Below are 26,301 nucleotides of genomic sequence, written 5' to 3'. Positions count from 1 at the left end.
AAGATTACAATTTTTGCTTCATAAATACATGACACTGTTAGTGATGTTCCGATACCTGTACTTCGAAGCAAATACTGAAGTCCTTTCACTAAAACCGAGTATTTTTTGTACTTATACAAGTATTTACTCATAGCAAAGTAATGAAACTCGGATATGAAATATCCGCAAAAAATAAGCAAAAACCAGCCAAACTAGTTACGTTTGCTCCTCTTCTCTTATTCTCATTTTGAAGCAAATTCTATGAAAAATACGTATGTATGGCAACATAATTGTTCTTCTCTTCACTCATTTGTATAAATAAGTATGTATTTTGCAATCATCGCAATCGTCATATTTGTAAGAAACATTCGATAAAGAATAAGAAAAAGTGATTTTAAGAAATGTGTGCAGAAAAGGATTACAATTTCTAAGAAACATTTCGAAAATATTAACAAAAAGGATGCTATATGCATTAATTGCAAATGTGAATATGCTATGTGAATGTGATAAAGTTTAGCGGTAATACCTCAAACTTGCATAAGCATGCAAAGCGTTATAACATTGGCATTGAAATTTCAAATACAATTACATCAAGCGAAAATATGTAAGTTTTCCCAGATCATGTTATATTTTATTATTGGTAAATATGATATTTAATTGTTTCATAGCCCGAGCGATAGTTCAAAAACCAGCACACAAAAGACCAGTTTAGTATTTCCACCAAAGCACCCCGCTCCAATCACACCAAAGCAAATTTTTTCTGCATTTTGTGATCTTATTGTGAATTTAATCAAAACTTCAATATATAGAAGGTGGTTCTAAACGCGTTGATATATCCAACAACGTTTTATATTTTTTATGCCGAGACATGAATCCTTCCATGTAGTTTCAGGTATGTGACATCAACGTTTTTACACTGATGGATAAAAAAAAACTGCAAAGTCAAGTTTCCCCCTATATGTTTAGTGTTTATTACTATTTTTTAGGTTTTCTTATTTTGTATAAAAAATATTGTTAATACTAGTGATTTAAAAAAAAACCCAGAATAGAGTTTGTAGCTTATTTAACATGGTTATTATTATTATCGTTGATATTTGACAATTTTTTTGGCGATGGTCTTTCTCATTTTCTTCCATATAAAAACATATTCAAGCATACGTGTAACTTATTACGATATACGTAAAATAAAAGAAGTACAACTTTACAACTAATATACTATTGACAAGACTTACAAAGAATTAAGAAAAATAAAATCGAACAAACATTGAATATAATGGAAAATAATTGGTTCTGTAATTGTTTGGCTCACAACTGTACGATATATACATACATATATTTTACGCAGGTGAAGGTTTTCTTAGACTTATGAAGCAAATTTTCCCACTTTATAAAGTTAAGCGTCCAAAATATTTTAAAAGCTTACTTTGCTCGAAATACGATTCTGTTAAAGCAGCATATAAAAATCGCAATAAAAGTGCAAACGTTGTGTGTTTAACTAGAGACATTTGGACCGATACGATAGCAGAGAGAAGTTACATAGATGTAACATTACATTTTTTAGACGGCGTGAACAAGTAATAGCAAGACATGGTAAATCCTGTAGATTCTTTGGCCATTTCTCATATTTCCGGCCATCTTTCATATTTGGCTCCCACTCTAAACTTAATTGTGAAAACTTGTTTGAAATTAAATGAAGTTAAAGATCTATTTTCTAAAGTAAGGACTATTGTTTTTATAGATAAGAAATAGTGTCATCAATTCGGATGGATTTCGACTCGCACAGATCGAAGCAGGCGTTGCTGCAGATGCAACAAAAAAGCGGTATGTCCGAAGATGATTTTTTAACTAGCAATTACATAAAGCAAAATCCATTCAACAGTAGCCTGCACGAGGCAGTAAAAAATAAATATATACTCACGCATGTATGTATGTTAAATATAAGCATATGTATAAGAATACATTTTTATATTAAAATATTATATAACTATGTATATGTAAATTTTTCATAGTTTTTTTTAATTTAAAGTGAAAACAAGTTTGAAGATTCTGCTGCAGGGCAACGCTTGACCTCACGTTGACAAACAATCAGTTATTGCACCGTCCGATTATTATTTGTTTCGTTCGATGGCACATCTGGTCTGGCTTAGGAGCAATTCCACTCACTAGACGACATAGAAAAATGGGTTGATTCTTGGATGGATGACCAGGATAGGTGAACAGTTTTACCGTAATGGTATTGGATCTTTTCCAGAAAGGTGGGCGATTGGTAGAATAATTCATTTGTAACAATTTTCTTATAAGAAATGGAATTTTGCATTAAAAAAATAGCGACAACTTTGTTGATCCAAGCCATTAACTATAAGTACGAATCAAAGTAAAATCGGTAAGGCAGGAGAAAGAAGAAAGAAAGAAAAAATCAATTTACATAATTTTTAATTATTTATAATTTATTTATTCTATAAAGTTAAAAAAATAAAATACTCGCTTAAAACTTTAAGAGTTAGTGATCGGCTCTATATTCAAATGAATGCCAGCCTTGCTGTTCAACACGAAGCTATCCATTTTGATTTCGAGCGGCACTTTTGTCTGAGGGGCCAATGTAAATTTGAAATTTTTGAGTAATAAAGCCAAACCAACCAATGCTTGCATTTTACCAAAACGTAGGCCAATACAATTGCGTGGACCCTCGCCAAACGGCAGCCAAGTCATGGGATGACGTTTAGCTACGGCTTCGGGTTCAAAACGTGTGGGATCGAAACGTTCTGGATCGGGATAGATTTCGGGATCACGATGAATGGCATCGATAGGTATAACAACGATAAGACCCTTCTCGATGACATGCTTCGTATTCGGCACATGATAATCGTTCATTGTTTTACGCATAGTTATCGAAGCAATTGAGTATTTACGTAGTGTTTCTATACAAAAAACAACAACAACTATAAAAAACAATAATTACATAATGAAATGCACACCTACCGCAAAATATTTGGTACAAATATTGCATATCGCGCACACCCTCATATGTAATTTCGCCACCGTAACGCGCCAACACAGACTCAATCTCATCGCGCGCCTTCGCTTGAATTTCCGGATGCAACGCCAGCTCATAGAGCGCAAAACTCATCGTGCTCGAACTCGTTTCGAAACCAGCGATAAAGAACACAAACGATTGTGCAGCGATTTGATCTAAACTCAGGCCACTCTCTTGCTTTTTTAGTTCCAGCAATAGGTTGAGAAAATCGTTGCGTTGTATGCCAGTCTGCTCGCGATACGAGACCGTATCGTGTACAACTTTGCGGAAAAATGTACTAACATCATTTGGCGTCATTTTAACTCCTAACTTGCGCGCCAAGTTCGGATAGGCCTGTGCGAAAGCGAAGACTAAACGTCCATGCCGACGTTGTGAGAAAATCTTTTTGCCCATAACACGAAACTCCGTATTCGGTTCGTGCAGACTATTGCACTCGAGGCCGAAGGCGCAACCACCTATCACATCGGTGGTGAAACGCGCCAACAGATCTCTTATTTCAATGCCTTGCCTAGACGCATCAGACTTTGCAAGAGTTGTCGTCTCCTGTTGCAATACCTTAACGAACTCCTTCGCGACTGCCACGACCGTTGGGAACATATACTTCATTTTGGACGATGTAAAAGTGGGCGTGAGCTTAGCGCGCATGTGCCGCCAACTCGCGCCGTCTAAGTTGAAAACATGCCCTGAAATCGGATCGTCTTTCACATTATAGTAGTTACCGCGATTAATAAAATTCGCAAAATCTTTTACCAAAACATTCTTGATCAAATCTAGATCGAAGAGGACGACCGCTTTACGCAGCGACAAATAGAAGCCGCCAAATGGCGCAGCATGTTTATATTTCTGATAGAAATTGTGGAAAGGGTCACGTAGTGTCTGTGTACGTCCCACACCGCCCATATTGCCGTAGAGCAGTGAGGGTTTATCGTACACCACACCACGCTCCGCCCAATAGTTGAGCCCCTTGCGCAACCACACAACGAGCAGCGTTGCGACGGCAATGAAGAGATACACTGGTATCCAAAGTGATAAAAACGTCATTTTTATTGTTTATTTTGTTTTTGTATTTTTGCAATCACTTCCTTTATAGTATTCTTCGCACTTTTGCTTTGTGCAAGTTTTCGTTTACTAGCACTTCGCGTGAAAAACACAGGCGCACTCTTCGGCGTACGTTCGAGCACAAACTAACGGAAAACAGCTGTTGTGACGAACGATCGGGTTGATGAGCTAGCAAAGAGCAAATTGACACGGAGCGGTTTTAACAAATGTGACGCCGAGAAACTTGCTTTTTGCACTGTGTTCGCCGTTTGATGCGGCAATTGTTTTTATTAGAACTGATAAGCAATTTCAAGCGCATATATAATTATTTTGAAGGTGTACTACGCTTCGGATACGTTACACAAGTTAATCGTTACTTTTATTTGTATTAATTGAGTGCAATTAAATTTCATTTAAATAATTTCGAAAAAAATTTAATTTTCGAGCGTAAACGAGACGAATTTTGCAAAACAACTATGTTCCCCTATATTTTCTTTTTATTATTTGAATAATATATTATATTACAATTCTTTAATTTATTTGAAATTTTTTTAATGTTTTTTATTAATTCAGGTTCATCCGTTTCATTTCAGCTGTTTCTCTTCACTATGCGCGGCTTTCACTTAATACGCTTGATTTTGTACTTTGCTCTCATCGTAGTTCAGCAACAATACAGCCATTGGCTTTTGTGGTATTTATCGGAGCTTGTATCTGTAGAGAATAACTTAAATACAGGTGTGTATGCATATGATGACGGTGCAAAAATTCCATGTGTTCATTGTGACTTTGCAGTTTATTGCATGATAAAGCGGATATATGTACATATGTTTATCTAGAGAGCGAGATTTATACTGTTGTATGTATGTAACTATCTAATGTTTATGTTTTTGCAATCAAAATAAAAATTTTCCAATAACGCTTCGTGACTATATAATTTTTGTAATTATTTCTCTTTTTAACTAGTCGCTATCAATCTTACCGCATTGGTTTCTGATTAATTTGACCTCAAGACGAATAAAAAAAAATGTTAACAAACTAAAGTACCCTTCACAAATAAAAATGTTTTCATATAAGAACTTGATTTTGTTTGTTTGGTCGGTTTGCATGTTAACTATATGCTATAATAGTCCGATATCGGTGGTCCCGAAAAATTAGCAGCTTCTTAGGAAGAAGCGGATGTATGCAAAATTTCTGAACGATTTCTCAAAAACAAGTACTTGGACTAGTTCACATATATACATATTAACGGACAGACGGGCATGACTAAGTAAACTCAGCTTGTCACGCTGATCATTTATATGTGTATATGCTTTATAGGACCTCCGCCGTTTCCTTCTGGGTGTTATAAACTCCATGACAAACCTAATATAACCCGTTCAGGGTATAAAAAACCGCCTAGAAGTAGATCATGGCATTTAAGAGCTTCATACGCTTCAAACTTCCCTTTATTGAGTTGAGTGTTGTTCAAAATAAACTAAAAAACGAATGGATAAATTAAAAATATAATTATTGGACTTAACAGACTCTCAGGACTAGGAAAATGTAAAAGCAACAGCCTATCTGGTATGCGCAGCCAGTGATCTCCATAATCTTCAGTATTCGTCACTCATATCTTGATCTGATCATTTTCCGACTTTCTGTGGTCTGACAAGTATGATCATTTTAACCAGAGTTTGAGCGTCTGCGAAAAACGGGAGAGTCGAGAGTGATGTGTTGAAGAGAAAGCATTATGTGAAACATTAACCTTTCTTGGCTGTGGAGAATATCGTAAAATCTAAAGTACATATAAGCTAATGCATTTGTATAATCTAGTGGGTTTATTGAGAACTAAGTCCTTATGGTTCAATGAAACAGGATTCAGTCTTTATTAGTGATTTGAAATAAAACCGCAGTAAAATAAAGTATACATATTTATATTCATATAATTATAGAATATATAGTGTATAGATGTCCACATAAAAGTATGTATGTTCCGAATATGTATATAGTTGCTCTCTGCATTCCACCCACTGTTAATTTTTACGCACAAACGCTACCTACTCATGTAATTCGTATGAGAGAGCTGAGTGAATTTGTCATATCTGAACTATTTGTCTACCATATATGTTGCAACTACCTATGTATGTCAAGCTGCAATAGATTAGAGTAGGTGAAGCTGATTCTCTCCCTTTTTCATATGTATTTGTGTGCATTGGGGTGGCACTTAAATGTGAGTAGAGATTTTAGAATGTAGATTTTGGAAACCTCGACAACAAAGTCGATACAATTGTAGCAGAAAAAAAATTTATATCAATTGGAGAACAAAGTCATATTGTATTAGGGTCAAATTTTATATTACTCAATCGACACGTCAGACATTATTATTTTCTTTTGTGACCATCTTTAATAGATACCAAAATTTCATATTTCCAATGAATACTAAAATATTTTCAGTCGTTACTTAAAATTAAAAAATCCATTTTAACTTTTTTTAGAGCCACCCTAAAAGCCATTCATATTTGTCCAATCTCCAATAAAAAGCTCCTGGACTTGTGTTGTCAGGAATTGTCATCTGCCACACAATGCGCCAATACGTCACACTTCCGCTGGCATACAATAAAGAATCCTATACAGACTTAATGTAAAAATACAATAATTTAGTTGTACAATTCTTATCAGACGAACGACAATACAGCTGTGAACGAATGAACCAATAAAGCGACGATGGCATTGAAAGCATACAGGAGCGAGGGGAACTTGAGCAATCTCGTGAGAAAAAAAGATATGTAAGACGTGTATTTCTATTGGCAAAATTAAGTTATTCTCGTTATTTTTTTTTCTATATTCAGTCACCGAGTTCAATGCGTGGCATATACTGACAGACAAGTGACAAATTTGATTTCAAGCTCACACAAATTATCCATTCCGCGGCGTTGTCGATGATTATGGCAGCTAATCACGCAGCAGGCTGTAACGACTTCCTGAGAGAGACTCAGCGGTATGGCACGACTGGCTCTTAAGTTCTTTTTAATAATAGTACAGTTTAGGTGACTAATAAGAGAATATAATGCAAGTAACTCGACGCATTACTGGCTGTCAATTGCGTTCAAGCTAGACTACTTATGCGCCATTGTAACGCAATCGCTATATATACGTTTGCACTTGTTGGGGCTGTTAAATGTGGAGCCACTCGACACATACAACCATCCATTATGAAGATTCATCATGATATAGCAAAGTTGCGGAATGAGTTTGATGAACTGAACGCTGTAGGTGCTGAACGGTACATACCTGTATTAAACAAAACAAAGTACTAATTTTTCGTAATTTAACAAAAAAACAAACTGTGTTCTTAACGGAACCAAAAGTTACTTGTTGCGTTGGCTTTCAACAGTATAAATTTCTAAAATCTTAAATGAGAGCACACGAAAAATAGTTGAAAATTTACCAGGTAATTCCTACACATTCAAATAGTTGAGAACTAACATTTTAAAATTAGTCTTCAATTTTAATTTTGAATTTTGAAAAACTCCCCTTCTTTCAATAGAAATGGCTATACAAATTGTTTTTTTGAAAGTACTCACAAAAAAAGTGGAACTCCCTTGGTGAAAAATTATACAGATATACAAAATATAAAGAGCGGGATAAATTTTGAATATTTCAAAATAAAATTCTTTACACATTAAATAAATAATATGGTTGGTTTGTGATAATCGAATCAGGAGGTATAAACTCCAGATGTCACTACAAATATTTCAAACTGCATAAAAAATTTCTCGAATTTCTTGCATTTGCTCGAATAGAATTTTTTAGCTTTATATCCATATTGTTAAACTTCACCCCTTCAGTCATTGATAAGAACGGAATACAAGCAAGTGGCAGCTCTTTTCATAAAAATATTTCTGGAATATATTTTATATTATATTTACTGGAATATTGAATTTATTTTATCAACCTTAGTGAAATAAATTTATTCAAAGTGGGGGCAAACCATATATAAGTTTTTCGACTAAAAATTTTGTGAAACCTCTTGACTTTATAGCGGGTTTTCTATTTTGCCTATGCGTTTTGACTTAAACAAGCAGCTGGCAAACTTCAAACTTTGCTTTGGTTTTAAACCATTCGAAAGTTCCACTACCTTTGAACTAGTTACCAACAAAGTAGTTGAGTAACTAAAGTATTTAAAATATTTTTTCTGCGACTGACTTTAAGAAGTTACACAGTTAAAGAAAAAACATTTTTTTCTTACAAATCCAAAAAAAATTTTTTATCAATTAATAACATACTCCGAAAATGCCTGGTAACGAAAAGAGCACACGTCACTTTATATATTTTTTTACTAAAATTATACACTCAAAGCTATTTTTTTGTCCCGAAGAATACACCACCTCATTTGCAATATCTATTTGCAGCTAACTAAGCTTGAGTAAACAAAATTGCTCAGCAATTTCAATTAATATATATTCCATGCAGTTTTCTTTATTTGTGCCGAATTCTCTTATTTTTCCCTCACAGCTAACATGTATATTCGTTAGACATTGATTAATTACAATATTTATTTACCAGAAATAGAAAATCTCTCAAATTGCTTGTATGCATAAATGGACTTCCTGCAGGAAACTGTTGTCAATCTTCATGTGCATATTTCTTTTGCGCACGTTTATAGACACATATGTACATACCCCGAAAGAAGTAATGTACGTACGTATTGTACATCAAACGACAGTGATTAATTGCTGGTTGAACATAACTGTAATTATTCAATTAAACTCATTCAAATTAAAAGTAGAAATTTTCATTCACAAGTGGACACATGCAATTTTATGCTCAAGTGAGTTGTGCAAAATAATATTTCTACGGCCGGGAATGAAATGAATGACATTTCCTATCTTTTTTTACGTTTTGTATTTTACTATCAACTTTATTAAAAATATTCTAAAAGATATAGTTCTTAAAGGAATATTGATTGTTAGTATTACAAATGTACTTGTATGTTAAGAGAAACTCAGTGAAAAAACCTGTAAAAATATAATTTCGTACAGCTTTTTAAGCAAGATAATTTCTTTGTACAAATAATTCAAGTCATTTACACCGACCTCTGAGCTACTGTAATAATTTTTATTACAGAGAAAGTAAACGATTCACTTCCAAGTCATTTGTTGTTTATGCAAAAGTGAGAGAAATTTTTAAAAGAGAGCATTGTATTGTATAATTACATCAGTAATGAGAGTGTTGAGTATAGTACTGATGGTGATAAGATCCATACTATATTTTCTTCAATACTTTTATGGTTTCAAAAAAAAATCCGATTCAAATGCTGGAAAGGTTCATGATTTAATTATATAAGGTTGCGTCGATAGCCCAAAAACAACAATTTTTCAAAAATAATTTGATTCATAATGTCAAAATCAGCCGTATTGTTATGTACAGTTTTGATTTTATGATTAGATTTCAACTAATGAAAAATACACCTTTTGAGTGATAACTGAATACGAATAGTTTGTAAATCACTCCAAATCATTGAATTATAAACAGAAAAATTATGAGAAAACGAAAAACTATTTTTTTTGACATTAAAGATTAAACTACTTTTTCGTAAGAGGAAGCACGTTCCGTATCGACACAACCTTATATAATTTAATCATATTCCTATAAATTTATCAAAAGCTTCCAGAAGAGACTTGAAAACTTATTCGCATTCTGTATATTTCGAAACTTGGACTGGCGTTAGGTCAGGCTATGTTTCTATAGCTAAGAAAGCCTGCTTCCTTCTCTTTATAGTTATTAAAGCAATTTTTTGCCGAATCGCTAAGTGCGAACCACTTTCTAAAAAAGAGTGAGGCTAATGCATTCACACCAGCAGAATCATGCAAGAAAGCGCTTATATTTAGGCGCCACAGCTAATAATGTTTGCTTGTCGCAGGCGATTAAACGCTAGCATCAGTTCAAACATACCTCACTGTTGATTTTACACGGCTATTATGCGAAGGAAAACATACTGAAAACTTGCCGAGTAGAAAAAGTGGGGAAAAGTACACCAATAAACGGGCCTAACACATCTTGTTACATATTATAAACGGTGTTTAGTGTATTAAAAGTTGTTCATCTCCAGCATATTATACATTATACTTACATGCGTATACATGTACGTGAGTGTGCGGCACGGCCCTTTTGTTGTGAGGAAGCAACAAAAGCCGGAAACTTCTCATTTCTGGCGGGTAAACAAAGTGTTCCTCTGAGAAAGTTGCAAGTTACACTTTTGCCACTTTCTTTAGCCAGCACGAAGCGTTCGTTGCTTGCGGAAGTTGCCATCAACTTGCGACTAAAAGGTGCCTAAACGTCGTGGCAAACAACTAAGCAACAAACGAACTAAACTAAGAAGATGTGTGGACTTAAGCGACGCCAGTTTTACAGGCAGTAAACGTTAAAGGTGTAAGTGTATAGTTTACTTGTTTGCTTGCCTACTCTTTTTTTATTTTATTTTCCTTTCATCATCGTGTACTTTGCTGCTTCGACGGTGTTGATACATGATTGTGGCAAGTTAAGTAAAGTCAAGCTAAAGTAAAGAGTTTGAACGTGTGACTTATGCTTTCTGTTGGCATTCTGCAGAGTAAAATTCAATGGCGCACATGTGTGTGTACGTTTCGGAAGGTATGTAAGGAAAGCTATTTCAGTGCTCAAGTGTTGGAAGCGGCGCTAAACCACGCTTAAACGACTGCTCAAATAAAAAGTCGAGCACGGAAGTTGGTGGGAAGGGTGCTAATGTAGCCTAGAGTTGGCAGTTTTTGTCGGTAAGTGAGGTTAAGTTAGACTGTTGATTTTGCAACTGCTTTGCACGTGTAAAAGTAAGGTGATACATAAAGTATTAGATGAACTGGTTGAACACAGTTTAAGCTAGTGCCAGTGGTAAAGGTGCATAAAAGCTAATGTAAAGCTTCTTTGTGACTCCATCGTAGATTTAGGCACTTACAACCGCGTGTACAAAGAATTGGAGTTCAGACTTGCATGGGATAGACGCAAGAGAGTGAGTGTTACTATTCAGCGGGGCTTGGTTTGAATCGTAGCTAATAATAGATGGTATAGAAATAGCGATTTTAGATACCGATCGATCAAATAAAACCTGGAAACTTGCGGGTATTTACGTTTGTAGCACATAGTATCCACAGAATTCACGAGATTTTGAGCTCTCCACATTCACAAGAAACAAATTGAGCAACTGATTCTATCAGCTCATTAAAGTTTTTCCTATTTTTATCTAATGACAATGAAAATAGGAACATAAATTCGGTGAATGTTTTAAAAAATAACTCATGTGTACATACATAGTACGATTTAGCAAAGCATTTTGGAGGTTAGAAGTCATGCGACATTTTGACTAAGTTTAAACTTATTACATGGAATCTAACGATTATTTTACATCGGCATTATAGCAATCGAGCCAGGTATTTCCCGATAAAAGTTAATTATTTCCATCGGAATTCCAACAATCACAGCAGCTACCGCTAATCGAGCTGATAACTTGATGTCGGTAAGAGGACGAAAAAAAGTTGTTGCGAGATTGTCTAAGACAAATTTTCGCTGAAAGTATTTGAGATTCGACACAACCTTACGGATTCATGCTGAGGTCCAGGCCAAGCAACAACCTAAACCTTATATCTCGACCTCAGAAAAATAATTTCTGGGCGCGTGGCCCATGAAATGGACAATCGCAATTGAAAAAACAATAAAAACAATATCACTCAACGAGCGACGACAAACTGTAACAGAAGCCAACGGCGTACAGTGAAGAAGCGACATGATGACGACTTGAATAACAAGGGAATTGTGTCTAAAACCTTAGAATGTTTATACAAGTAATGCGCGCAGCATTCAACGGCAGAGCGCATGTACTCGTAGGTATCTACACAAATAAAATATGTTAAAATCATGCCCCGCACTTAACCACTTCGCGACCAGAGGGGACCAAGATAATAAGTGCAGTTAGCGGTTGGGGCAGAGCAGAGAAGGAACGTTTTTGGAGTGTAGCTTGAAAGGCACTTGACATTTTAGATTATGTGTAAACAAACTGCACTTTAGAAATTCACAATGAAGGCGGCTGACAACACCGCAATGCTGAAAGAAGGTGAGACAGCGAGCTGATATACGTAAGACGACAGCGCAAGGCGTTGTTGGACGAAGCTTAGCCGCTGAAGACAACTAATGCAGTCTGTTGCTTACGCGCTGACTGGCAGTGTTGCTTTCAATTCCAAGTCAAATTCGTTTTATTTTTTGTAGTCTTTTATTTGTTTTTGTGGGTTTAAAGGAGAAAATATTATTTGAAAGTTGAAACAATATAAAATTGTTGAAACGTGACGGGATAAATGGCAGTCTTAACGGTAACTGGAGGGTTGACAGGTTGCCGCTGAGCAATGCGCTAGACTTTACAATGCGCTGTTTCTCTTAACCTCACTTTTGCTACTGGCCAAAACCTGACAATTATTTATATTATCTTAAACTTAAGCAGATAAGCATAACAGCAGAAGAGCGTTAACGCAAATACAGAAATGCGCTGAAAGTAATGCAAAAAAAATCCGAAATACAAAAGTAAATGCCGCACAATATGCTGCGCCTGACGTTATGCAACAACATAAACATTTCTATTGTTTGGCGCACTTGGCTTCATCAGATTTGGTTAGGCAGACTTTTTGTGACCCTACTACTTTCTTAGATGGCGTGAAAGACGTATCGCATTATGCAACTTATGCAGCAGCAACACTTTTGTTTTCGAAATTTCTTTGCTTTTTTCGCGGAGCGCCTAAAAAGTTGCGCCAGATATGAACTTAGCTGCGAAACTATTTAGATAGCAGAAGAATAGCATAAGCTTATACAATAATAGTAGTTAATGGAATGAAATAAAATAAAGTAAGTTATATATAAATATAAGAATACCAAATAATGGAGAAAAAATAACTAAGACAAAGGTGCAAACTATTGTGGGAAAGTTTTAAGGTGAATAAATGGAGTTATGTTGTTTTGTTGGTGAGGAACAATAGCAGTTTATAATTCGGGTACCTCACACCCAGGAATATTGAATTAAATTTCTGAAAATAATTATATAACCTAGGCCAAAGATTTGATTTGTTCATTTCAATCTATAAGCAAGTTTTCAGGGATCAGAATCCGGAGAAAAAGAGAGAGCGAGACACTAATTTTTTTCTTCTCCAAACATAATAATACATAAGTTCTCATTACATTTTCTTTCAAAATCCTTCCGGTTTTATAAATTAAAATTACATTACTACTGGGACAATTCTCATACGACAACATTTGGAAGCGCCCGATTGAGAGTATATTTTGTTGAAGATGTGATTCGGTTATCTACTTCGTTCGTTTAGACTAACATAAGACTCTGGAATTCTTAATAAGTTTATAGAATAAGTCATTCTTATAAAGGGCTCATAGATATTTAAGTCAGTGCCTTTGAAATTGGAAAAAAGTATAAAATAAATTTCAGCAGGTATAAAATAACAAAAATGGAAAGGAAAAAAGTTTTCGGTTGTTCTGAATTCCGAAAAGGGACGGAAAAAGGGAAAGGTGTGACTAAATCATTAAACTTTTTAAACGGTCTATATCGATTTATGGCAAAACTACGGTTCCTACAGAGCTACGGTTTCTATAGAATTACGGGTCATCTACCTGTTATTTCGTAGTTGCAGCTTTGAATTTTTGTAGGGTATTTTTTTTGCATTTTCTGAGAAAACTAACCATGGCAATCTATAAATTTTCTATACCATTAGAAAGATTAGATTAGAGATTTCAACAAACAAAATGAGTACTGACTAAAAAATCTGATATTTGGACGCAGAATTTTTGATTGAAAATTAGTGTTTTAAACTAGAAAAAAAATGTTTTGAATTGTAAAATACAGTGAGTTTGGAACATAAAAAGTTACTACTAAACTTTTTTTAAAAAAGTTTTGTAAGAGCTAAAAATAAAAAACCAAAAACTTAGCTAATTAAATTTTTCACACACATTTTGAGGTTATGTAAATATTTTTTTTATATAAAAGTTGTAGATCTTATCATTACCTACAACTTTGTACAAAATATTTTTTTACTATAGAAACCGTGGTTATGCCGTAAATCGAGATCGTTTTTAACCCTTAAAAAATCAACCACGCTCCTCCTCTTCTGGACCCAAGATTGCCTGTAGATTAATTTGTCTCCCATTTTTATTATTTTATCTTTTTTTTTAATGGATTTCATCCTACTATGATTTTTTTGCTTTCAAAAATTTGTATTTCTCGCTAGGTAGTAACGAAGAATACAAATCAATAATAAATAAAAAATAAAAATATTTCCAAACTACATATTTACCCTCATTATATAAAAAAACAAGTAAAATGGAAGAAATAACATGGGCAGCTAAGGATTCATATTATTATAATGGTATTTCCTCAACAAACATAGACTACAATTACTTTAACATCCCAACTTTAGCTCTTTAGCTTTCTTTTCTTTCGCAGCACCACAGCATAATTCGTGGAACAAAAAACATTATTATTTCTTTAACTATTTGCTGCAGCCAAGCGACATTTTCGGCATATTACCAGAATCCTACGTCCTTCCTTCTGATTTTGTGCACATAAAAAGGGGTGACTTTTATGTTGCCTACCTCTTGGCGTTGTACCAGTATGCCATAAGGTGTTATCTCGTGTTTATTCAGGCGTGTTTTGGTCGTAAATTAAAAATGGTTCAATATGTAAATCCTCAGACAATGCTAGGATAAAATGGATACCTTACATGTCTAATACTTTAATGTATGCAAGTCGGCGTGTGCGTAAGCTTACATGTTTGTGTGCGTAGGTGTGAGACTGAAATTTGTATACACTCTACTTAGGTTGTGATTAAAGCCATAAAATATATGTATGTATCTATATTTATATAATACAAGTATGTTTGTGCATGATGTGTGGAAATCTCTTTGGCATATGCGGAAAGGTAATGCTGCAAAGACACATGTTGCAATGATAAATGGTGCTTGACATGTTGAAAGTAGAAATTTTATGGCGCTGAAATAGTTGTGTGTATATACAGTTACTTGAATACCATATTTTGTGGAAAAAAGAGTTAAATAAGTTGAAGCAAATCGAGTGAAATGCATATCAATATATGACCATTTAAGCGCAAAGAAGAATGTTTTATTCAAATGAAAGAAAAATAAATGGAGTACAAAATGCAAAATCAAAATGTTTGTATATATGGTTTTTGCAGTTGACGAAGAAATTTATTCTGGTTTATTTTTTAATTGAAAACATGATTGATATGAAGTATTTATTTAAGGAGAATTAAAAAGAACGAAGTGTGAAAAGTTAAACAAAACTCAATTGCTCTTCTGTTACAGAAAATTATTTTTTGATAAATAAACCAAATTACTGTTTTACTTTTTTAATATTTTGTTTGTAAAAAAATACATTTTTCTAAATTAAAAGATTTTCGAATATTTTTTGCAAATATATAATTTTTTAATCCAGTCGTTCATTTATTTTTATGAGCATATTTTTCAATGTAATTCCACAGAAATAGATATCTTGTTTTTTTAAATCCACAAATGAAATTTCGTAAATTATGTTTTATTTTTATTGAATTCAAAATAATATATAAATTTTTTCAACCAATACCAATTTTTTTTGTACATTTTTTATTAAAAAGCATTTTTTTGTAAAATTGTGTAAATGTCACACGAACTAACGCAAAAAACATGATGGACCGAATTTCCATCTGCGAATCGCTGCTGAATCGCAACAAAATCGACCCGTTTCTGAAGCGGATTGTGACTGGCGAAGAAAAATGGCTCACTTATAACAACATCGAGCGCAAACGGTCGTGGTCAAAGCTCGGGGAAGCTGCCTAGATGGTGGCCAAGACCTGACTGATGGTCAGGAAGGTTTTGCTGTGTGTTTGGTGGGATGGGCAAGGAATCATCTACTGCGAGCTGCTCCCCTATGGCCAAACGCTCAATTCGGCCCTCTACTGCCAACAACTGGACCGGTTGAAGGCAGCACTCATCCAGAAGAGGCCATCTTTGATCAACAGAGGCCGAATTGTGTTCCATCAGAACAACGCCAGGTCACACACGTCTTTTGTGGTTCGCCAGAAGCTCCTGGAGCTCGGATGGGAGGTTGTAATGCACCCACCTTATAGTCCGGACCTAGTACCAAGTGATTACCATCTTTTCCTGTCCATGGCGAAGGCGCTTAATGGTGAGAAGTTGGCCTCAAGAGAGGCCTGTGAAAATTGGCTCCCCGAGTTTTTTGGCAATAGGAACGCAGTCTTCTACGAGAGGGGTATAATGAAGTTGGCATCTCGTTGGCAACAAGTTTACGAACAAAACGGCGCATATTTGACTTAAATCGGAGAAATGTACACAAAGTTATCATCTTTTGAAAAATCAATAAAAATCCGAACGAACTTTTTACTTAACCTAATATTAAAATTTTTTACTATTTTTCCATTTTTCACGAGACTGTAAAATTTAGATGATATATACATAAATCTTACAAAGCTGTCGGCTCATCGGCCTCTCTGCATGCTTGAAATAGCCGGTAAGCTTCTGGAAAGATTGCTGAAATCATGGATAGAGGAAGCATAACTAGGGCAGGCGGCTTACCACTCAGACTACAAGTATATGGTTTCAGAATAGGTAAATCAACGCTTGTGTCAATTGAAAATATTATGAGGAGTGTGGAAGAAGCGCACAGTTTGAGTTGTTTTGCTCACCCCCTTGGAAATACCGAACGCCTGGAAATACCGAACGCCTTCAACAGAGCTCAATGGAAAGACATGGTTGAAGCATTAGAGGAAAATTTTAATATACTCACATACCTCAGCCTAATGGTGAAGAGCTATTTGAAAGACAGAATCTTATCATATAAAACCTCTGAGACACCACGAAACTTAAAAGTCCGTCAAGAGCTGCGCAAGGATCAATTCTCGGCCCAGACCTCTGGAACATCAACTACGCCGGCATATCAAGCCTCGATATTCCCGTTGATACTTATGTTGTTGGCTACGCAGACGTTATCGTCGCCATAATCACTGCGAAAGCCACAGGACGTTAAACCAGGTGATGATCAGAGCACAAATGTGGATTGCCAACCAAGCTGGTATTGTTAACAAAAACGCATCGTTTATAATAGACTTGAGGACAACAACAGAGACTCTAAGGACATAAAAGGTTGTCAACTTCTTGGGTGTAAAACTACACTCCACGCTTACCAACTCGACGCAAATTCAACAATCTGCTCAAAAGGCCTCTGAAATAACTTTCCAACTTATCAGGTTGATGGCCAACATCGTAAAACCGAGACATGAAAAACGGAATCTTTTGATGTCGACCACACTGCATTTCTTGCTCTACATAGCAGAGTTATGGGCAGACTCATTGAGGAAAAATAACCGAGGCAAAGCCCTAGAAAAAGTGTATCGTACAGCTGCTCTAAGGGAACAATCGGCATACCATATAGTTTCAGGCGAAGCTGTATATGTATTGTACTCGTAATAAGCGTAAGCACACCCATCGACTTACTAGCATTTGAACAAAAAACATGGGCGTTGAAGAAACATGAAACCAAAGTCACCACCATAAAATAGGAAATGCAGAGCGATACCTTGGAACAATTGCAAACTCCTGGTCCAACAGGAAGGATGGTGAGGTGGATTTTTATACTACACAGATGTTATCCGGGCACGGATACTTAAGAAGCATCTAAATAAAATAGAAAAAGTCGCGGAGCCGTCTTGCATATACAACGATGCAATCGAGGATGACGTTGAACACACGTGATTCAAAACGAAGCAAAGTGATTGGTTCCAGAAACCGTGTAAAAAAGAAATTGATCATTCCCCTAAGTTTGTGCTATTTACAATTGCTCTGACCAATAAACTTGCTTGTATCCACAAAAAAGGAATTCCTCTTATTTGTGTTATGAACATATTTCGCAAAAATTAAATCTAACAAATATGTAAGCCCAAAAAATTCCTAAATGGAAATATCAGGTTTTTATTAATTTTACCATAGATAAAGTATTTGACTCGAAAAAATGTATGAAGAACATGAAGTGGCCGTCTAAAACCTTTAGTATAAGACATAATTGTTGATATTATTAATATGCCCTTAGTAGTGTAAGAGGAAGCTAAGGAGGAAAGCCATTTACAAATTTAACCCAGTAACACAAATTTTTGCATGAAATTGAGTACAGTTCCATACGAGTGCTATTATTTTATTTTGAAGGCCGTTCGCTATTTCCAAATGCCAACAATTTAACTATTATCAGGATAAGTGCCACTGTGCCAAGTGGAACTGAAATTGCGCTATTAGCAACGAATAAAAGTTTTGCATTAACAAATGCATTTCCAACGATATTTACTTGTATGTCGATATTTGTATATGGAATGTACTTAGATATACCTGCATACGTAAATTTCTCATACGTTTTTTAACAACCACCTTCCATTAGTGACCATTTAAATAAAGCAGAACTCCCCAGAGTTTCGTTATGACAACTGCGAAATGGGTTAGCGGCTTTTGCTATTTTTATACCCTGAACAGGGTATATTAAGTTTGCCACGAAGTTTGTAACACCCAGAAAAAAACGTCTGGGACCCTATAAAAAATATACAAGTTATCGGCATGATGAGCGGAGTTGATTTAGTCATGTCCGTCTGTCTGTATATATGCAAGCTAGTCGCTCCATTTTACAGCTATCGATCTGAAATTTTACACCTGTCCTTTTCTCATTAAGAAACTGCTTATATGGCCGATATCGGACCACTATAGCATATAGCTGCCATACAAATTGAACGTTCGGAATCAAGTTATTGTAAGGGGCCTTTGTATTTGTGAAGGGTATTATAGCTTTGGTGCAACCGAAATTAACGTTTTTGCTTGTTTTGTTTGTTTTTGTAGTTTTTCAGGTTAATTGGCCTTGTCATAATGCGAACGAAAAAAATAAAATTTATAACAGTTACCCTAGATGAAAGGGGTTGCATCAGAAGTTGCTTATTCTTTGAATGAATCTCATGTTGAGTTTTAGTTGTTTATTTTGGTTTTTACTATGTTAGCCATTTCAAAAAGTATATCAATTTTACTCTCTTCTCTCTTTGCACAGCTGTGAAAATATTTCCAACAATTCGCATTATTTATTGGCGCGCTTCACAGCAAGTGAGAATTTTACGAATTATCCAACATTTTTCAAGCATTTAACTCCAAATTTTCCACGCCATGCTAAGTGGGCGTCGAGCAAACCCAAAAAGTAGCCATGAAAATAACAACCCAAGGCCTGCCGGACCTCACTCTTGCTCACCGCTATTGACATTATTGGCTGATGTCGGTTGCTCCAAAACAGCTGTAACTCGCTTTTTATGCTCGCCTTTAATTTAAATTAAACACTCAACTTTTTGAGTGAGTGGATTGTATATTATATACATATATACATGAAATGCAATAAATTATTTATTTTAAATTTGCAATAAATATACACTTGTATTGGTTGTTCATATTTCTCTTATGTTTGTTTTTATTTTGTGTCCTCTGCTTCTTACTTTTACATTTTATTTATTTATTACCGATTCGGAATTGATTGGTTGGCTTTTCGAGTGCACTCATTTTGCCAGCACTTGACTTCTGAACTGGATTAATTTCGTTCCGATTGCGCAAAAAATTTAAATATAAAATCAAAATATGAAAAAAATATAAATGTAAAAATTAACCAAAAATTGTACAATGCGCAGTTAGTGGATATCATCAATTTTTATATACAAACTACTTGTGCGAGGCACGCGTACTGCAGCATTGATTCGCTTGGGTTTTTGCTCGCCAGCAGTTTAATCGGTTGAAGTGCGCTTGAAAGCTCTCGCTGGATTATATTTCAAATCAGATTTGCTACAAAGCAACGAAGAAAAGCGAAATATTGCATTAACGTTAAGCTGATTGCCTTAGCTTAACGCGAATTGAATTACTTATGAACAATATGTATGAATTTACTCATAACATAAAAAATGAACTGATTCTACAAACACCAATACAAAGGGCCTACTGCAGTATAGTATTCTGAGGCGTAACATTTTCTCAACTTACCGTATGATCCAAATCCAAAAGCTCTCATCAATATATCTGAGTAACCAGCAATAAGACTCATCTACCATAAACATTTTTTGATCCTTTGCGAGTCTAAGCCACTAGCAATGCAGTTGTTACAAATACTCTTAAGTAGTTTTTTACTTTCTTTTATTTATAAACCAGAATCTCAAGGATGCAAGTCAGATCATATCATAAATAGTCTACATAGAAAGCAAACAAATATTTACACGAACTCTACTGTAAATCGTTAACTTTTTTAAATTATACGGATTTGTGCTATATAACTCTCTGAGAGTAGATACAATACAACAATGTTAATGGTTCTCTTTATCCTCCGTATACAACTTTTAACTAAAGACTTGCTGATCTGATATTGACAAGGAGCTCATTCTTGAAATCATGTTGTGTGCTTCCACTCATTTAGTAAAAAGGATTAAAAGGAGCCTTACCGACATTATATAATCAACCGGAATAATCTCTCTATATCCAGTACTATAGGGCTTATTTTGAAAATTACAAAATCTTGTCTTATATGACGTAGGTACTATATCTCTGGTCAGTTATATCTACTATATATACTTAATGTGTATCATTTGTAAGTTCATTTACGGCAATTTAATCTTAATAATAATTCCACATGTGCTCTTATATGCATAATATGAGTTTCTCTCATTAGAAGAGTGAAATTAAATAAAAATTTCAAAACCCAGATTTCCATAGTATAATATAGTTATATTATATAGTAGTTCTACAAAAAGAAAACAATTTCGAAAGTGAGAGGGGTACCCATTCCAAGCAATCTATCTCGTTTCATTATGACCGCCAAAAATACACTATATTCAACATATTGCAACATGTTTCTAATATATAGTAAAAAGTTATTGATGTGTCAACAAGCATTCGACGTGACAGCTGTTGACTAGTCATTGCATCAGAACAGTGACGTCCAACAAATTTCAACGAGCCCCTTAACTAATAATGGGAGTGTAATTATATTTACATTTAATATAATATAACCCTGAACCCAACAAGTCTAAAATGAATTTAAATGCACTCCAAAGCCAATGTTGCATGCGTAATGTATTAGAATATTGCAAGAGTGCCTAAGGGGCCCGACAATATTGGGTACCGAGAAGACCATTAAATTAAAAAGCAGTAAAGAGCTGTATTGCCGATTTAATTATATGGCTTTTAATGAATATGTATGTGTGTATGTAAATAAGTATATAGACAAGTATATAAGAGTTGAGTATCATACTAAAAGCATATGGGTGCTGTAATGATTAAATATCGGTCGTTTAAGTACCACAAGGGCGTGAAGGGTGTACGAAGTGTAATGAGCGGTTACATAAAGGCTTATACTATAAAAGCAGATATAACATACAGACAGATAATCATAAGTAACATATGAGTATGCCTAACTATACGTAAATGACAAGGTTGCGGCAATAACGGTCACTGCGTAGGGTGATTGTGGCAACGATGTGTATTTAACAGCCGACAAGCAATGGAAAATTTGTGAAGAGGTGACAAAAAAGAACGTCGCTATGTTCATCATTTCCTTATGGCCGTTGTCTTTTGGGAAAAATGTTAATCTAAAAAAATATGTTTTATTTGTTTTTATTAATACGTATGTATGTATGTGTATTGCATATAACCATTGGCACGAAACTCTGCCCATACACTTGTCAGCCAATCAAGCAGTTGTTGACGCTCTCACATTTGCCATCAAGCAGGCAACAACAATAAAAATAAACACATTTATTAATGTTTTGATGAGAACTTCATCAACTTATGCCAGATGCTGCTCACAATATGTGCAACCTTTAAAATTTAACGTCATTCAATGACATTTAAAGGCATTGATGAAACCAAAAACTACAACAAACAAAACAAAGCAATCTCAGTAGGGTGAATGAATTGAGATAATTAACTCAAAATGGCAAAGAGGCATCGCCGTTCGCCACTTTGGATGCAACACTCATATATTTGCTTTGTTACTGATGTTGTTGATGGTGCATTTTGTTTGTTTAGCAAACATTTTAATGCAATCTAAACAAAGTGCATGAACAAAGTAACAAAAATGTAGTTGCAATCTCAGTAGCAGCAACACTACCCTGCTTCAGCACACACGCACACACAATGTGTGTAAGTATAGAAATCGCTGTTAGTGATGGAGAGGGTGTAAATTTACCGAAATTTTATTTAGATGAGGGTACTCAGTAAATATCAATAAATGATCGGAAGTTCGTTTGTATGTAGGTGTGTGTGTTTGTGAGTAGGATAGTGAATCAATCAATATATAATTAAATGTGTGCGTGTGTGCGTTTACTCGTAACTGCAGCGTACACTTTAATAATAAGTGACAAGCGCAACAGCAACAACAACAGCAATTGTCAAAATAACTGACATTTCCAAAGCAAATAGAAAGTGCTGTAAAAGCAATCGAAAGGGGAAGTTCATAACAACAAATGCATAGCACGTTTAATAGCATGCAAACAAATCTGTAAAGAGTGCACATATGAGCGTGCTGAACTGCCACAGAATGTATTTTCGATGATTACGAGGCTTGCTCGGTGGGTTTGAAGTAAAGATTTTATTAATTTACAAAGTCATATTTTTTAAATACTTTAAATTTTTAGTTATTTTCGATAATTAAAAAAATACTCTTTTCATATTTATAACTTTTCTAGAAAACTAATAATTTTGTTATTTTTTAAATGAAATCAAAAGACTTTGTAAAATAATTCATATTAGATTACCAGCAATGTGGCAACTCCAAGTTGTTGAATACTTTAAGATCTTATAATTTTTATAAATGTAATTATACTTTTACGTTCCATATAAATTTTTCTTATATATTATTATATTTTCGTAAAATAACCCAACTCATGATAGATTCCCAATGATATGTTCACCCCAAATACTTAAATACTAAAAGTCTTAAAATATAATTGACAGCTGTCAGTTCAGAAAGAGTGACAAGTGGAAATATGTGAGATTTCCATACAAAAATAGCATCCCTCGTATATGGCATGTAAATAAGCATGTGAAACTGCGGTAGGTAGGCAAGCCCATACTAAGAACGAACTTGTTTTACAGAGTTACCATGGGGAGGGGTAAGGTACTTATATATTTGACTTGTCTGACGCGTTGAACAAGTATGTAGTGCGTAGCCAAAGGGCAAATTGTCCATTACGTTGATTTGTTTTTGCAAACAATAAATGCATTTAGTGTTGGAGAGTACCAACTGTGTAGATGCGTGTGGATGTGTGTACTCTTTTGACAAGTGACTAGAATGTCTTTGGCAGCCAAGCACATATATACATAGAGTGAGAGTAGTGAAAGGGAGAGAAAATCGTTAAAGTTGCGATTTATATTTATAAATAAATTAAAATAATTACAAACAATTTTGAAATCCTGTCCGACAATTCTCTTACATATTTTGCATGCTTGCTTCTAGAAAAAAAAATATTTATATAAATAAATACTACTAAATTTTTAATACAAAAAATTTAATTTTTAAAACTTATTAAAAAATATTAAAAGGTTGAAAACCCGCTTTTAAAAAATAAATACAATTTTTATATTACAAATGTATTGACGAAAACAAAATATTTTTTGAAGCAATGAATTGCCAAAATGTCAATATTTTTTATAAATTTTCTTAAAATGAATCATTGCGATTTTTTTTTCAATTTGGTGAAAAAAGTAATGTATAAGTTTCGTTTAGAAAAAATGTGTGAGAAATTCGAACAATAACAATGTAGTTAGGAAAGTGCAAGGAAGTTTTGAATGAAAACAAAATAATATTTTACACAAAAATTATAATGTTAAATAATACTTTAACTGTAACAAATATTTTCTAAAAATATATATTGCGAATATATTTTATAATTTTTCTACACCCATATATAATTTTGGAAATATATGGAAAACTATTTTTTAAAATGGTGTCATGAAACTATAGTATAAAAACTTTTTTTGTAGAAATGCAGATCTTTCAAATTAAAAAAAATTAAAGTACATATATACATATTATATATATTACCACGTTTAATTTTCGTAATATAAAAACTAACAATATAATATTTTAGCACATCATTCTATGGTCCTCACCACAGTGCGTCACTATGACTCACGTCACTATTATTTCTCAAGTAGCTGTAAGTGGTTTTCAAAATAATTGAAAATGTATGCTTTGCAAACAGTGCAAAAGCGAAAGCACACACACGTACATATACATGTAAAGCTTTGCACTTAAAGCCAACGATGCTTCAACCACCCACCACTGCCTAGGCACACTTATTTTCAGGCATCAAAGCCACAAGAAAAATCGTTTGCTCTCACATTTTACAAGGCATTTAAATAGTAGCGTTAACACACACCTCGACAACAACTACAAGCCAAATTAAAGCAGTTTATGAGCGTACGTTTGAAAGGGCTTGTAGTGAGTTTTATAAGCTGATCCAAATAACATTTCAAACTTTTTTTAGTGTGTCTGTACAGATATTTTCTAAATGCTGCCATGACTTTAGAGCAGCACTGCTACTTCTTCGAAGAAGTTGCGTACCTTCGTTTCACTTTCTCTCACCATCGAAATCTTCAAAAGTTGACCACTCTTACCATACGTTTTCAGCCATCTAATACATTTACTTCTGTACTCCATCATCTTCTTTCACTCTTCCATTCTTCCATGAAGGGTCGCTGGGTATATGCATACATATATATGTATGTACGCATGTATCTTGTCACGCTGTAGTCCTTAGCACTTTGCATTAATGAGCAACTGTCAATTTCTGAGTAGCTGTCAAAGCTGACAGTTTCAACACAAGCGCACACATACTCGCACATCTACATATATGTAAGTTTGTACGTTTACTAAATGTAAACAGTGTGACCGCCTTCTTCAGCGCCATCAAGAAGTCAAAAACTGTAGTGTTTGCTTGACGTTTGGACGCTGCAGTTGCTCTGCTTTACATACAAACTTACTTATACTCATGCATCTATATTTGAATATGTCTGTATATATGTACTGCCAATACCTTGACCCATTTTAGTCGGAAATCACAATTTGCTTGTCTTTTTCCTTATTTTCCATTTACTATAGCTTCTAATAGAATGCCATTTGATTGATTCTTTAGTTGATATGGTCAACTGAACCAGAGGTGACCAAACAATTTAACTCCGGAGCCACACGACAACAACATCAATAAAAATTACAACAACATTCAATAGTTCTCGAAATGACAAAAAAATACGTCGAATCCAAACTTTATACTTCTAACTTGCTTGCTGTGAGCATTTTGCGAGTTATTTATAAAAAATTCTTTTGTTTGCTGTAAGTGATGTTGTTGTGAGTCAAGCGGAGACACTTTATATTGTCAGTAACCAAACGGAGTCTAATGACCTTTGGCGGGAGTAACCTTGAAAAAGATGGCTGATAAGTTATGTGATGGTAAACCATTCGAGGAGTGTAGAGGATGTATGAGGGATAAAAACAAACAAGATTTTGGCGCCTGAGAACTTTTCTTTTAATGGAAAATGTGAGGTCAGAGCATTGAGCAGTAAAATAGTTGAGTGGTGTTCCATAAAATATTAAATAAATTCTAAGAATTTTCATAATTATTTAATCGTAACCCTAATAAGAACAGCTTTTTGAGGATTAATCCGAAAAATACTGTAATCTTTATAACCAGCATCCCTACATCAGTGCTTAAAATAAATGTATATGTTTAGGGCTACTTCTATTTCGTTTATTCGCCTATTACCATCTTTCATTTCTTCAGTGAAATTTAAGTGAGTTAACGGAAGGTTAAACAGTTAAAAAGTTTCTTACAGTTATAAAAATCAAATAATCAACTAGCTTAAAAGATCCTGAAATATGTTTTGAATCTCTGCAAAACCAAACAGCTAAATTCTCTCCAAAAGTTGAGCATAATGCTGAATAGATCGGAGTTCTAATTGTCGTATAATATAGCCTCAAAATGTTATATTTCTAGTGCATATTACTTTGATTTTTGGACTTACTGCCAGAGAAGTGAACGCGCAAAGTCTGATCTCAATATATTTTTTTTAAAATAAGTACAAAGACACACAAGCTACTCTAGAGAAAAGGTATGTGGGTATTTTTTTTTTTTATATTTTGAAAA

At 34.4% G+C, this 26,301-nt stretch overlaps 2 protein-coding genes and 1 long non-coding RNA gene across 5 annotated transcripts in view; 1 reads left to right on the top strand and 2 right to left on the bottom strand.

The window, feature by feature from the left end:
- Nucleotides 1-26,301, bottom strand: part of Fili (Fish-lips) — a 233,661-nt gene that overhangs the window by 164,234 nt on the left and 43,126 nt on the right. The gene's annotated exons all lie outside the window — the stretch shown is intronic.
- LOC118682140 (uncharacterized) lies at nucleotides 18-4,985 on the top strand. Of its 3 annotated transcripts, none has more exons than XR_011395875.1 (5): nucleotides 18-583; nucleotides 648-871; nucleotides 1,718-1,800; nucleotides 2,006-2,234; nucleotides 4,645-4,985. It is a non-coding gene; the product is annotated as an uncharacterized lncRNA (long non-coding RNA). The 3 variants fall into 3 exon arrangements; XR_011395874.1 differs by having other exon boundaries at nucleotides 1,718-1,901; XR_004977815.2 differs by having other exon boundaries at nucleotides 1,718-1,901; nucleotides 1,989-2,234.
- Nucleotides 2,406-4,326, bottom strand: LOC106614503 (cytochrome P450 6a2). The gene is made up of 2 exons (XM_014230286.3): nucleotides 2,959-4,326; nucleotides 2,406-2,897 (listed from the first exon to the last, which is right to left on the bottom strand). The coding sequence occupies exons 1-2, from the start codon at nucleotides 4,052-4,054 to the stop codon at nucleotides 2,473-2,475; spliced, it is 1,521 nt and encodes a 506-aa protein (XP_014085761.2). The 5' UTR covers nucleotides 4,055-4,326; the 3' UTR covers nucleotides 2,406-2,472.

This window comes from Bactrocera oleae, chromosome 4 (genome assembly GCF_042242935.1).
Source record: "Bactrocera oleae isolate idBacOlea1 chromosome 4, idBacOlea1, whole genome shotgun sequence".
Lineage (NCBI taxonomy): Eukaryota > Metazoa > Arthropoda > Insecta > Diptera > Tephritidae > Bactrocera > Bactrocera oleae.
Note: the sequence above shows the minus strand (reverse complement) of the source record. Positions and strands in the feature narration are given on the sequence as shown.